General features: G+C 42.9%; 1 protein-coding gene across 4 annotated transcripts in view; it reads right to left on the bottom strand.

The window, feature by feature from the left end:
* Positions 1-4,143: 4,143 nt before the first annotated feature.
* The window catches only part of E2F7 (E2F transcription factor 7), a 39,372-nt gene continuing 29,497 nt past the window's right edge, over positions 4,144-14,018 (bottom strand). For all 4 annotated transcript variants that reach the window (XM_073900618.1, XM_073900617.1, XM_025883345.2 and 1 more), the window contains 4 exons: positions 11,984-12,473; positions 10,443-10,698; positions 8,413-8,834; positions 4,144-7,078 (listed from right to left, as the gene is read on the bottom strand). In XM_073900618.1, the coding sequence (XP_073756719.1) occupies positions 6,908-7,078; positions 8,413-8,834; positions 10,443-10,698; positions 11,984-12,473 (1,339 nt within the window). In that variant the 3' untranslated portion in view covers positions 4,144-6,907. The remainder of the gene's footprint in view (positions 7,079-8,412; positions 8,835-10,442; positions 10,699-11,983; positions 12,474-14,018) is intronic.

Raw genomic sequence — 14,018 nt, 5'->3', positions numbered from 1 at the left:
AAGAAAAACTTCATTTCTGCTTTGGAGTGTCTCACAGTGCAGTGGGGGAAACCAACTCATTCTTCCTGAGGGACATTTGAACTGGATTTTGGAAGATGCATGTGCAACAGCTCAAAAGAGAAAGAGAAGTGAGAATGGGAGTTGGGTCTTTTAGGGACAGAGGCTGGCTGGGGCAAAGGCATGGATGCAAAAAGGAATATGAGGAAAGTGGGCACAGAGAGTGACATGATGGCTAGAGGTGGGTGGAAGAGGAGGAGGGAGGAGTGGTGGAAAGAAGACTGCTGGATTTTGTGTAGAAATTAGGAAATATTCTAAGTATTTTCAGCAGAAAGTTTTTAATACAGGGAATTTGGTGCTTATAAAATCACTGGAAGGCAGGGAAAGCAGAAGTGTTCAGATTATGTCACCATGGCTGCTACCCAGAGGTTGGGGGGATGCTGATTCCCCCCATGGTTGGGAACAGGAAACCGTGGCCAGTATCACAGCTGGTGCATGGTCTTGGACTAGACCAATACTAGCATCACGTATGGTTGCTGCAGAATCTGTGCTTGAGGAAGAACAACCCCAGCTGCTCCGCTCTCTACTAAGTCCTGCATGAGAATATTTATAACTGACAGAATCATAGCTGGAACCTGGTAGCAAGCGGATCTGAGAAATGTAGTTCCCAGTCTTTCAGAACCTGTGATAAAGAACCTGGAAGAGGAGTCGAAATGAACATGAGGGTCAATAGACCATTTCTAGCATAGCTGTGTGGGCAAGCTGGGGCCAGACTGTGAAGGGACTAGAAAGCCACCCTAAAAGGGTCAGGAAAATGCTGCATGGGATGTTCTTGAAAGCTCAGAAGCAGAGTTACAACAATTCAATTTATTTTATAAGCATTGGTGGCATGGTAGAAGCCATTCTTTTAAACTAAAAAAAAAGGGGGCCCCTGGTTGGCTCAGTTGAGCATCTGACTACTGATTTCAGCTCAGGTCATGGTCTTAGGGTTGTGGGATCGAGCCCCACATTGGGCCCTGTGCTTGGCTCAGAGTCTGCTTGGGATTCCCCCCCCCCCTTTAACCGCCCCCTCCGTCCCCCCCCCCTCCGTGTGCTTTCTCTCAAATAAAATCTAAAAAAAAAACACACAAAAAAACACAATAAGCTATACTACAATTATTTACTCAACAACTCTTTGGTACCTAGAACCATGCAATGAAAAAGCCTTCAAAGGTGTTTTCTTTTTTTTCTTTTTAATAATTTGTGGTAACATCCTCCAATGCTCTTTCCCATTTTTTATTGGTTGCACATTTTTTGGAAGACACTGAATACAGATATAAATAATCTATGGTCTCTGACTTTAAGAAGCTAATGTTGATTCCTTCTCTTTTCAGTGAAGACTAAGAAAGTTTTAGAGTTTGGCAGATTAATTTATTGCTTCTCAAAGTAACTTTTGCCAAACTATAGTTTTGTATATTACTCTAAGAAAAAAACGAAAAACAAAAAACGGTCCCACTATCAAACCAGTTTAAAAGTTTTGTATATATACTCTTTTTTTTTTTTAAAGACTTTATTTATTTGACAGAGAGAGACACAACGAGAGAGGGGACACAAGCAGGGGGAGTGGGAGAGGGTGAAGCAGGCTTCCCACAGAGCAGGGAGCCCGATGCGGGGCTCGATGCCAGGACCCCGGGATCATAACCTGAGCCGAAGGCAGACACTTAATGACTGAGCCACCGAGGCACCCCTATATACTCTATTTCTTCTTGCAAATTTAAGTCTAATAAATCCTGCAGTAAAAATAAATTAACTGTTTAATTTTGTTTAATTGGGACTACCCACTTTTATTTGACTCAATATCTATTAACAGTTGAGTTCTTCAGGGCATAGTTGGGGAAAGACTGGATGCTTGTATAGAAGAGCCATTTCAACGGAAGACTACCAGCAGGCTGTTTACAAAATGGGATGGAAAGAAGAAAACTATTTTAGCTTTATTATTTATTAATTTCTTCAGCATTTTCAGGTCCGAAAGTACATTGACCTAATCAAACTGATCTAAACACAATTAATAGCTGTCAGAAATTACTTTTATGAGATAGTCCTTAATCATCTAGGAAAATGCAAATCTTGGACAATGGAAGTTTATAACTATTGTGACAGGATGTTAAATAGCTTGGCTGTAGCATCAAATTCCAAAGAATCGATAGAGCAGGTTTTGCAAATAAGTTATACAACTATTGAATCCCTTCACCAGAAGCCTCGAAAGGGTGGAGCAAATAGAAATAAAAATGGATTTTGTGATTTCTTTGGAGAATTATGCTGTGGCTCCACACCTCTGCCTCCCTAGAACCACGAAAGGAAGGTGGGGAGGGTTGTTGCTTGCCTCTCTCTTTTCTGGGGTCTGACTCTGGGGTCTGACTCTGGCTGATGTAGGAGATGTGGGTGAGCCAGCAGCTCTGGCAGCAAAAGGAAGGAGATGCTGCTGAGTTTGGCTGGGGCTTCTCTCCAAGAATCAGGGCAAAGGACACAGCAGGTGGGCTAATGGCAGACAGAGACAACCTGGGACTGTTGTAAATCCCGCCCAAGGGCCTGTGTGGAATGAACTGCAGGAAAGCTAGAGACTGAAGGAGAATAGTAGCTGGAGGAAAATGTATTGCCTGCATCACAGGAAGTTCAGGCAAATGTCCCCACGCTTTGACCTTGCTGGGGTTAGAAATCTAGGCAAGCACGCCGAGGAAGGAGAAATGCTAGGTAGAAACAAAGATCCATGCCCGCCTTGCTCATCTTGAGCCCCAGGTGCAGAAGTTTTAAATGCTCGTTTGCATAATAAATTGAGGCTGTTCTTGTAACCTAAAATGTGCAATTTCTGTTATTGACAGTAACTAGAGAGGTCACAGCACCTGACCTAAAGTTCATATAGGGGTGAATGGGTTACCCCTGTTGACTAGGCTTAAAAGGAACACCAGGAGACAAAATTGCTTTCATGATTACCTCATGAGTCCTGCTTGTTCGGTGTACTTACACCATTAAAGACCAACAAGGAGGGGCGGATGGGAGAAGATATTGGTAGATGCCTGTAATAACAGCACAACCCCGTATTATAATATACCACTAAAGGTATGCTAGGGAGATCCTAATACTGGTGTTTGTGTAGAAGCAGATTTATCCTGAGTTATCTCATACAGCTGGCCCTTGAATGACATGGGTTTGGACGGTGCAGGTCCACTTACATGGACTTTTTTCGGTATATACAGTACTGTAAATGTATTTTCTCTTATGATTTTAACATTAGCTTTATTGTAAAAATACAATATACAGTACTTATATAAAATGCATTGTTATTGGTAGAGCTTCTGGTCAACAGTAGGCTACTAGAAGTTATGTTTTTGGGGAGTCAGTTAAGCTGGACTTTTCCTGCACAGGGGTTGGCGCCCCTTAAGCCCCGTGGTGTTCAAAGGTCAACTGTATACGCCTTGTGAGAAGGGAGGTTATGGACTGGGACAGGAAGTGATGTGTCGGAAGAGGTCACGGTAAAATGACTGGTGGGAGCTGAATTGAACAGCCCTAGTGAAAGGGCAAGCCCTGTTGTACGGGGTCCTGTGGTTCCTCTGTTCACCATTTTGGGGGCTGCTGAGTTCCCAGACTGGGTTTGATACTGGATTTCAAAGCTAGTGTTTTCCCTAGTACCTCACAATTTAGCAGGAGGAACCAACACCAACGTAACCTAAATGACTCTGCACGTATAACAAAGTAGGGAAAATCAGATGAGGTCTGTTCGGTTGGCTCTGAACTAAGGATAGGCATTTGCTAGAATGAGAAGCATTTAACCTTGCAGATGTCATGAAAAGTTGGGGAAGTGGTCTACATTTACCTGTGATTCTTAGAAGTGGATAAGCCTCAGAATCATCTGGAAGCTCCGAACCTGAGATGCTGACTCGGTAGAAATCAGAAGCTCCAGAGCATCGTCCTCCTACCCTTTCAAGCTCCTGTGTAATTCTGACACATTAAGTTTTGGTGTTTGGGAACTACCGGGAGGTCTCAATAAAAAGATCTGGTTTGGGTTTATGAGGGCCTGGTTTGCTGTGCTGCAACTGTTAAAGGTTTTGCTGAAATTGGTACACACGGCCTACCAACAAATACAACCAACCTCTCTTGTGAAATGAATTTTTATTGCTATTTCATAAAGCTTAATATCTTTCTAAAAGAAAAAAGAATCAGTTTACATGTAGTAAAGTTACAAGTAGGTAGCTATAGATAATATAGCCACGAGAAAAAAGGGCAAACCTAAATAGTATGAAGACAAAAGCGGTAAGCAGCAATAAAATTAACACCTACAAAAAACTAGCAGTGCAATAAGATTAGCTGAAAGCAGCTTTACATTGAAAAAAAAAAGTTATTTAAATACAGAAATAGCACCTTACAAAAAAGAATTGAGAAATATGTAAACTTGGTAGGTAGATTCAAGTATAAAAGTTATACTCCCAACTCTTGTACCAGAATGAAAGGGTTTCACAAACCCTGGACAGTGTAGGGCACACACACCTCCCTCAGTGCCAACGCAAAGCTGAATTTCCTTAGCAGGATCCCCAACAGTTATTTTTGTCTGTTACTAAGTTATACAATGATAGACTCAAGATTGCCATTGCTTCTTCACTACCCCGAACACCCACGTCTAGCTTAGCAGCTTCACTCCCATCAGTTGCTCTATCAGAAGCATACGGTTTTCCCGACAGAAAACCCCTGAATTATTTTATTTTTATCTTTTTACACATCACAAAGCCACATTAAAAAGTGGGTACTGAATACAAAAGGAATTGGTTCTCTGTTTTCTTTTCTGTTGCTGAGTATGGTCACAGAGTCATAAAATTCTGATTTATGGGGTTGCTTCTTAACACCCCTCAAGAACCGTGGATTCTCTGAGGTTTATATGGTCATATCATGAACAGAATAAAAAAAAAAAAAGGATAGCAAAGAAGTTAAAGTAGTAAGTGGCGAGCATCCAAAAACAGTGTGGGGAAATCAGATTGTGATTTCATCTAAATGTAGACCTCTCAAGTGAAAATATTTTGTGGAAGTTTTTAGGCATGGTGGATTTAAACACGCACGTACCCTGTGCAGATAAGGATGCTGTGTGTCCTGTACTTTCACTGAAAAAGGCATATTTTTGTTTCAAGGTGAACTCCTCATATTAACTCTGGGTAACCATTACTGGGAGGTTGTTGATGATTAGAACCATAATTTTATCTGTTTAACACTAGAAAAGATTGTAAAAAAAAAAAAAAGATAAAAAATGCCATCTTGTAAACTTTAAAAGTTTAGTGTTGATAAAAATTTTATATAATAACAAATTTATTTAATCTGGCTACCTACCTCAAGTTTTCAAAAATCTTGTGGGGGTAATAAGGCTAATAGTATCCTGTAGTTAATATAAAGCTACTTTACTCAGACTCCCAGAGTCTCTTAAATTAATATTTTTATTTCATATAACATTTTATTGGGTCCAAAAATAAAAATAGAATCCTACACCAAGATTCCAAATCTAAGACAGAAGCTTAAAAAAGAAAGGAATGAAGAAAGGAAGGAGGGAAGGAAAAGAAGGGAGAGAGGAAGGCATTTGCTGGAAGAGACAAGAATGAGGTACATCAATAAACCTAGGAATACAAAGAGCTAGTTTGGCTACTTACTGAAATCCTAAAGCAATATGGTTTAACAAAGGGGTATTGCATAATAGTTTCCAGAATTGTACTCATGCTAGAACAATGAATCCCTGCACTCACCGTTCTTATTTTTCAGAAACGCTCTGAAAAATAACTGGTTTGAATACTCTTGGATATTGAACATAATGTGTTCGTTTTCCCTCTTACCTTCCACAAATAAAGAAAAAAAGCCAAAGGAAAAAATAAAATGATCACCTATCGGAACTATATCAATTTCTACATCATTACTCTTCAGAATTCTACCAAAGGGTCCCATCCAGGTTCCAATTATAATCACTTGCTACCATCCTGATTTATTCAATAGACAGCAATTCTTCGAAGGCATCCATACCTGATACTCTACAGTTAACATTTAAGTAAAAAAACCCACGGGGCACATAGTGAAGGAAACTGCACAGGGTAGTATTTTTACAAATGAACAGTAAAACCTTATTGTTCACACAGGTCAGCTCTTAGGCAGCTAGCATGCATCTTGCTTCTCATGCCCAGACAGGCTCAGCACAGTTCATTATAGCAAGTGGGCCATTCACAGTTATTTTGGTCGTAACATTCCGTCATGCATACACATTTATCCACATTATTAGTAGGTTGTAAAGTAAGTGCAGGGCAAATTAGAGGAAAAAAGCACAAACATTCAAGTCGTCATACCCTGAAAAACATGTATTTTGCTGTAGTTGTAAACTTTTTGCACTAAATCCCATTTCAGGAACAAAATAAATACCATAGGATTCACAACTGGAGTCGGCTTCCTGATGAAGCCTAAGGAAGCAGTAGCTTTTTTAAACTGCAGAAAAGACGTTTCTCTCACCACAGATCTAGACTCAGGGCGAGGGGGAAAAACCAAGAATGCTCACCCTAGTTAAGTGCTAGACAGCTCCCCCAGTAGAAAAACCACAAGGCTCCAGTAGCCTGTTCAGATCGACTTCCAGCAATAAGAGGATTCTTGCATCAAAACCATAAAAGTCAGTCGGTGCTTTCACTGTGACACCACGCACAGAGTCTGGACTCTAACTGATATTAAATGCACAAATAACAATTGCTTTCAGGAAAATAGATGATTCATGGTGATGGGAAGTTAACATTAGAACTGGTAGGTGAAAGAGAGGACGATGTGTGCAGACGATGGTCTGCATCCCGCTTTGCATTCAGCGTCAGGGCATCACCTGGAACGGGGTGGCAGGTTAGTGCCCACCCCGGCCTGGCACGGCGGCAGGTTAGTCAGCCTCGCTGCTGGGGATTTCCAGTCTCCTCTGCGCTGAGCTCGTGTTTCGTGTCAGATTCCTTTCTCTTCTCCTAAGGACGGGGTCTCCGAGGCTGCCAGGTGTCTTGAAAAATGTCTCGCGATGTGTGCATCGGATGCTCTTGGGGGTCACAGGAATGGGGGACTAAAAGAGCAAGTAAAAACAGAAGTGAAGTCAAACGTTCTCGGCCTCCGAACTAAGCCCTTTCTTGACCTGTGTCAGTACGATCTTGATGCAGGCGTTCCCCTTCTTTTCGCTTTTCTGTCCCACTCGCCTGCTTTATCTCCTCCCCAACAATTCTCACAACTGGAAATTCACTTCTTTGTTTTGTGTGCGGAAAGGTAGCCTAGTGAAGAGGTTGGGAGCGTGGCACTGGCACAACTAGCTGGGTGACCTTGGGCAAGCTACTTAACCACGCTGTCCCTCAGTGTTTTCATCCATACAATGGGGGTGACAAAGTGACGACTTTCACAGGGCTGCACGAATTAGAAAAGGTAATATTTATGAAGCACTTTGGACTATGCAAAGCAAAGCATACAGTAAGTATGTGTGTCTTGGCTCTTTTGTTTACTTGCAACTTTGTATCTTCTTGTGTTAAATGTTGCATATTGATCTCCTTAATGTGCCCTAAAAGAGCAGGGACCATTATTCTATTTACTGTCCTATCTTCACTGCCTGCATGAGTGCCTGGCACATAACTGGTAATCAGAAAGCATGTCACATTATCATCACCTTGTTTAAAAACTAACATGTTTAATTTCATCATCTAGCAAACTTGTGAGCCTCTAATTTGTCTAAAATATTTTTGGCCACAAAGTATAACTCTTTATCCATGAGAGAAAGTAACCACTCTGAACAATGCCTGAGGCATAAGAGGAAATCAACACATGCTTACTGACTGAAGTACAAATGGGAGTTTGGGGGAAATATAGTGCTGATTAATTAATATTGATTATAAAATTCATATATGTACATTTGTGTGTTTGAGTGTGTGTGTGTGTGTGTGTGTGTGTGTGTGTGTATAGCCTCCTAAACATTGCATTTCGAGAAATGACAGATGCTAGGAATCTTTGCATTAGTATCCAGACTTCTGTTTTCCTGAATTGTTTCTATAGCTGTACAATGAAAATTCATGGTGCTCTCCTTTTATTCATCTAATGAAATGAAAACCTGAAGAAATCATCTGAATATTCAGCATTCATCAGCAGCCCCTTGAACTATCCTTAAAATAAGTCCCTCTAATTTTAAGGAAGATTGACAACTAAAAAATATTTTTATCTTTAAAGCATAGCATCTCCTGCCTCCAGCCTCCATGCCTTATAAAGTAAGCAGATAACTTCTGGGTCTACGACAGAAGCTGGGTAGACCCTGACCTGGAGCCTCTGCCCTGCAGTCATGGGACTAAAAGCAAAGCTCATGAAATGCATACTGACCCCATCACAGAATGATGATCTTCCTGGGCTCACAGTAGGGCTCACCTGTTGTAATTTTGCTACGGAGACAGGTTGCCCTGCATACGCAGGGGATTCAGGCTGGATGATGTTGTGTGATCTTGGCATCTCCGGACTCAGATTGAGTGAGCAGGGACCCTGAAGCTGAGGGTCTGCGGAGGGGAGTGCTGATGATTTTGGATTAACCATGTTTGCAGGGCCGATGAGAAGATGAGCTGTTGATCCAAGGCCAGGCAAGCCAAAATTCACAGGTCCCGCATTTGGGAGAGCACCAGGGGCAGAGGAAAGCGGCCTGGGCATAGTGGGAGAATAGAGAACGGGGAAAGGGCCCAGCGTCGGAGATGGTAAGACCATGCAAGGAATGCTGAGGGATGGCAGCTGACCTGAAGGGGGTCCCATGGCATGGGGGTTCTGACTGCCAGATAAGAGCACATTGAAACCATTTAATCCTGAAACAGAAGCAGACCAAGATGAAAGTCAACACAACAGTAGGTACCCTAACAGTTTCACATTCTCCTGCCGCCCTTCCAAGTGGGAACCCACAACGAATGGATTCTACCTGACCAGGCCAACCCCCTTCCCATGCTCTCCCCACCCTCACTGCTTCTCCCAAGCAGTGGCCACCAGTGAAGTCCCACATCCCCTTGTGTGATAAAGTGGTGGATGCCTGTGTCTCCTGAGAGGGTCAATTAATGTGTGTTCCACTGAATGCAAATTGAGGAGGAAAGTGAACTTGGATTGGAAAGATTTTATCTTTTATTTTTATAAACTTCTAACAAATTTATATTTCCCTCAACTTGGATCACAGGCAACAAATCCAACAATATTAATAGTACCTTGACTTTGTCACTAGTAAAAAGCACATATATATTCATATAACATTATAGCTACAGCAGATTCTTATTAGATTGTGAAGCTCATTATGACTTTGAAATCATGAGAACACTGGAACTACTGTCAGATCTTTTTATTACTATAATTAAAAAATTTTTTTTCTAACAATATTTCAATATAATTGGCTTCCCTTATTATCCTATGTATTTAATTCTATGCATTTTTAAAAAACATTCTGAGGAGGAATCCACGGGTTTTACCATAATGTCAATAGGTCTTTGGCCCAGAAAAAGCTAATACTCCCTGTGCTGGGCTGTCATTTTCATTCAGTAGGGACTGAACCTGTTTCTTGTTTATCAGTGTATCTGCATGACTATCATGCTTACATTAAACCTGCAAAAAGTATTTGCTAATGGAATAAAGAATGTTTTGTAGATAACTGAATAATAACACCTACCTAATCTATAAGTGAATGGAAAATCGGGAAAATCAATTTTAGTCTCTCTGCATCGATAGCAGCTTTATGTACACAATGTGTGTCTTAGAAATTAGGGATCTATTGTATTTCACCTTTATTTCAAAAACTGACAGCGTTTGAGTCTTACTGTCAGGCACTATTATCCGAAGTGCTTTAGATGTATTACCTTATAAAATTTAGTTCAATTTTGAAAGCACCCCCGCTACACAGGTGCCATTGTTAGTGCTGCTTTACCAGTGAAGACGGCTGAATACTTAAAGTTCACGCAGATAATAAGGGGCCCTAATGTCCAGCCCTCTCCAGACCTGGCCCTCGACCACAGTGGCAAGCTCAGGACCTCTGGATATTCAAAACATCACACTAGCTGTACATGGTGGCCAATAGGTTCATACTGTTCAGTAAACTGAACCAGTGCCAGATTCTGCTGAATTATAATAACAGAATGATCTTTTGAATTGTGCTTTTTTAGCAAATAAAGTTTAATGTGTTAAAAAAAAAAATCACTTGCCCTAATTATTTTCATAGTGTCCTTCGAGGTGGCTGAAGGGAAAGCAGCCTCCACCTTCATTTCATAGATGGGAGAAAAGAAAAGGGCTGAGAGTGAAATGGTTCAGAGGCTGTGCAGACAGCTGCTCACTGAAGAACCACTTTGGTCGGGTGACATGGACAGAAATGTAAAAATGTAAAAATCTAATTTATGATCTGACTACCCCAAGGGGCCCTAAGACATGATGACACCCCTTACCAGCTGGCGACTGCACATAAAGGTACTGCAGCAAAGAGGGCTCTTTGGTGCTTTCATTTTCTTTTGAAGACTTTTCTATCTCTGTGTCTCTCGGAGGATTTCCCCACTCAGAAGAAATGAAGCAGTTGACCGTGGCCTTTCCCGAAGCCTCCTCTGCAGCCGAGACTTGGGCCTCCATGTGAATGTCTTCGAGGGTCACTGAGCCTCTGTTACCTGGGGTCTTGGGGGAGGCAACGTCTGTGGACTCTGAGGGTTTCTAAGCAGAGCCAACCAGAACCAGAAAAGCAAGTAAAAATCCCAGCGGTAAATCTTGATAGCAGCTTTCTCGACATAGCTAATACATAAACAAATAGGTCAAAGACCACTGCGTGCCACACAGAATTGTATATGTCTGAAAATCAGTGTCCCGTCATGTGCTTCCATAAGCTTAGGATTCTTAAGCATAGAAATGATGGAGGTTTTTTTTCTTTAAGATTTTATTTATTTGACAGAGAGAGACACAGGGAGAGAGCGAACACCAGCAGGGGGAGTGGGAGAGGGAGAAGCAGGCTTCCTGTGGAGTAGGGAGCCCGATGCAGGGCTCGGTCCCAGGAACCCGGGATCATGATCTGAGTTGAAGGCAGACGCTTAACGACTGAGCCACCCAGGCACCCCAGAAATGATGGAGTTTTAACGATGACAGACTGGCTGTGGTGTTTGGACAATGAGGTAAATTTCGGAGCTGCTAACACATAAAGGGTGTGGATGCCAGTCTTTGGCCCAGTAAGGACTGCGGAACTGGCCCAAAGCCAGCCTTGGTTATCTAAGACCTATATATACCAGTCAGTCCTTCACTGCTGTTCTGCAACCCCAGGCTATACACAAAATTACAAAGATTCGCTCTGGCAAGAGAAAGGAACAGAAGAGAAAGGGTCCTCAATAATATACTGATATCCCTGAGTGTGCTGAGCGAATCCAGCACAGACTGCTATCATGATGGTGCTTCTGCTTCCTGAGAGTTTGGTCAGATCTCATTCACCTCTGAAAGGCTACTAAGTGGGAGATGTGAACAGCTCATATTTTTGTTGCTTTCGTTTTGTAGCTGGGGAAACAGGATCTCTGAGCCGTGATAACGGACACAGACACCGAAAGACCAGCAGCACCCACACTGCCGACTCTGGAGCTCAGGTGCATCCTGGATTCAGATGGTTATGTTAGTGATCTCAACTGGTTTAAGAAAAAAAAGGAGAGCCAAAAGATAGGGAGGAAATATACAAACATGTTAACAGTCATTGACTCTATGTGGTGGGATTATGGGTCTCTTTTTTTACACCTTTTAGCATTTTACACAAAGTAGGAGTTTTAGAAAAGTCTCTTTCCTTACAGTACTACTTTATGGCAAGATTTTATGGCAGAGCCAGTCCCGGGCTTAATTATACAAGTGATACCTGAAATACGTCACATTTCAGACTCAACAGCTTATTAGCATCTGTGCATCTCTACTGGGAAGGAACTCTGGGTTAACGGGATGTCACGAAGCATGCCCATCTGAACTCCCTTACCTTGGGCATGACAAGAGCTAGAGGGCTGTCTTCGTAGTCCCTGCTCTGTCTTTTAGTGGCTGGCTCCTCCTCCTGAGGCTTCCTCTCCTCCCCGAGGCGCTTCTGAACTGAGGGTGTGGATGGCTGCTTTGCTGCTGAGACTTCTGCGCTTCTGCTGTCCCTCTCGGAAACCGGGGACGGTCCCTCCTGCAGGCTCCCATACAGCATGAAAAGTGAGGTGGAGGGCACGTACACCATAGGCTGGCTGGCCAGCAGGGCTGGTTTCAGGCTCTCCACGTCCGAGGCTGCAGAAGCTGGTGAGACACCCACTTGTCCAGTCAGACTGTTCTGCACAGGGAAGGCCTGCAGGTCCATTTGGGCCACAGAAAAGACTTGGTGTGCTAAAGGATTAGCACAATATTCTGAGTCAACAGACAGGCCAGGGAAAGGAGCAGCAGGGTCTAGGCTGCTTGACGGAGGCATCACTCTCTTACTGGCAAAGGCTTTCCTCCTGCAGTAAAAAGGAACATAATGGGTCCCATCAAGTTATCACATTCCACCAGCTCCTGATTCTCTGCCTTCCTACCGAGAGATGTATCAAAGCAGAAATGAGATAATGCTGCCCGAGCTGATACTAAAGTGTGCCCCCTGAGCACCTATTAGCTAACTCCAGAGGCAGATAACCATATAACCTGGACGGATGCTTAGGGAGGGGGTGGGTGAGCGCTTGGGGGGATCTCAGGTTAGAGCTCACGCGGGCTCTCCCCTGCCTCCTCTACGTCTAATAGCTATCAGTCACATACTGATGGTGACCGCTACCATAGCAGGCCCGCAGATGCCCTATGACTAACATAATCCTAACTTTACATAATTATGATAGTTACCCCCTGCCAGTTGACGAGGGAGGAAAAGTGAGGCTCAGAGACTAATCAGCCTACTGAAGGTTAGCCGCACCGCTTGCATGTGAGGAAGCTGGGCCTCACACTCAGGCACTGGGTGATGTCCTGGGTAGGTAGCCGAGACTGGACCAGAGTTTCATTTAAAGGACCCATCTGGTGTGTCTCAAATCCACTGTGAGATAAATGGAGTGGGCAGTGAGTGAGGAAATAAAGTTACCTACTAAATTATTTTCTGTCATTCTTGTCCCATTCTGCTCAGTATTCCAATTTTTAGGCACAACATGTTCAAAATTAAGCCCTATTTAATATATGAGATTATAAACAATGTCTGGGCCTTTTATACAGAAAGACTTCTAAATATTAAAAAACATTTATGTTTTCAGTGTATTTTTGGAAACATGAGGAAAACCTGTTTAACACTCCTTTAAGAACTAGTAAACAGAGGACAGGGATTTCTTTGAACCTTTTTGATGGAATCAGTAAGACCTATTTTGCCCCGTCTCTTTGTCCACGTGCTGCTGGGAATCAAATGGAAGGCCCTGGGCTGCAGAGATGAGTAAATCTCTCTAACCACAGTCCCTCTGAATGAGAAATCACTACTGCTCAGCTCTGTGAAGCTCAAAATACCCACACTGAGTATATCCCCCACCGTCCTATCTCCAGTCATCCACCTTCAACCTCCCCATCTCCACCAACAGTAGCACCATCATCTGACACCCAGGTGTCCTTTGTGAGGTCTCTTTCTATCTTACACTGATTTCCACTCCTTTCCATCTGCAGCTGACAGGACTCAGACCTGCACCACCTCACACCAGAATGGCTGCAGATGCGCCTTCCCACCTGCTTCAAGCAGCAAGAGTGTTCTTCTCCAGTAAGTTTGATGTAGGTCTTTACTGTCTGTCTCATAAAGCCAAACTCTTCTTCTACCTGGCTTCCAAAGGGTTCTTTTTTTCCCCCAATTTGACCTATTCACCTCTAACACCCCGAGTTCTTTTTATGAATGAGGTTTCCATTTGCTATCCTATTCGTACAAATCGTTATGGCTAAACTAATCAGTGTATGGTCCCCGTACTCCTTTCACCCTGCCTCACAGTCTATTTCTTCCCAAATCTGTCATTAAAAAGCTCTCTTGTGGGGAGCCTGGTGGCTCAGTCGTT

This window comes from Callorhinus ursinus, unplaced genomic scaffold (genome assembly GCF_003265705.2).
Source record: "Callorhinus ursinus isolate GAN/ISIS: 27379988/994484 unplaced genomic scaffold, GSC_fseal_2.0 scaffold14, whole genome shotgun sequence".
NCBI lineage: Eukaryota > Metazoa > Chordata > Mammalia > Carnivora > Otariidae > Callorhinus > Callorhinus ursinus.
This window is presented reverse-complemented; position numbering and strand designations above follow the sequence as displayed.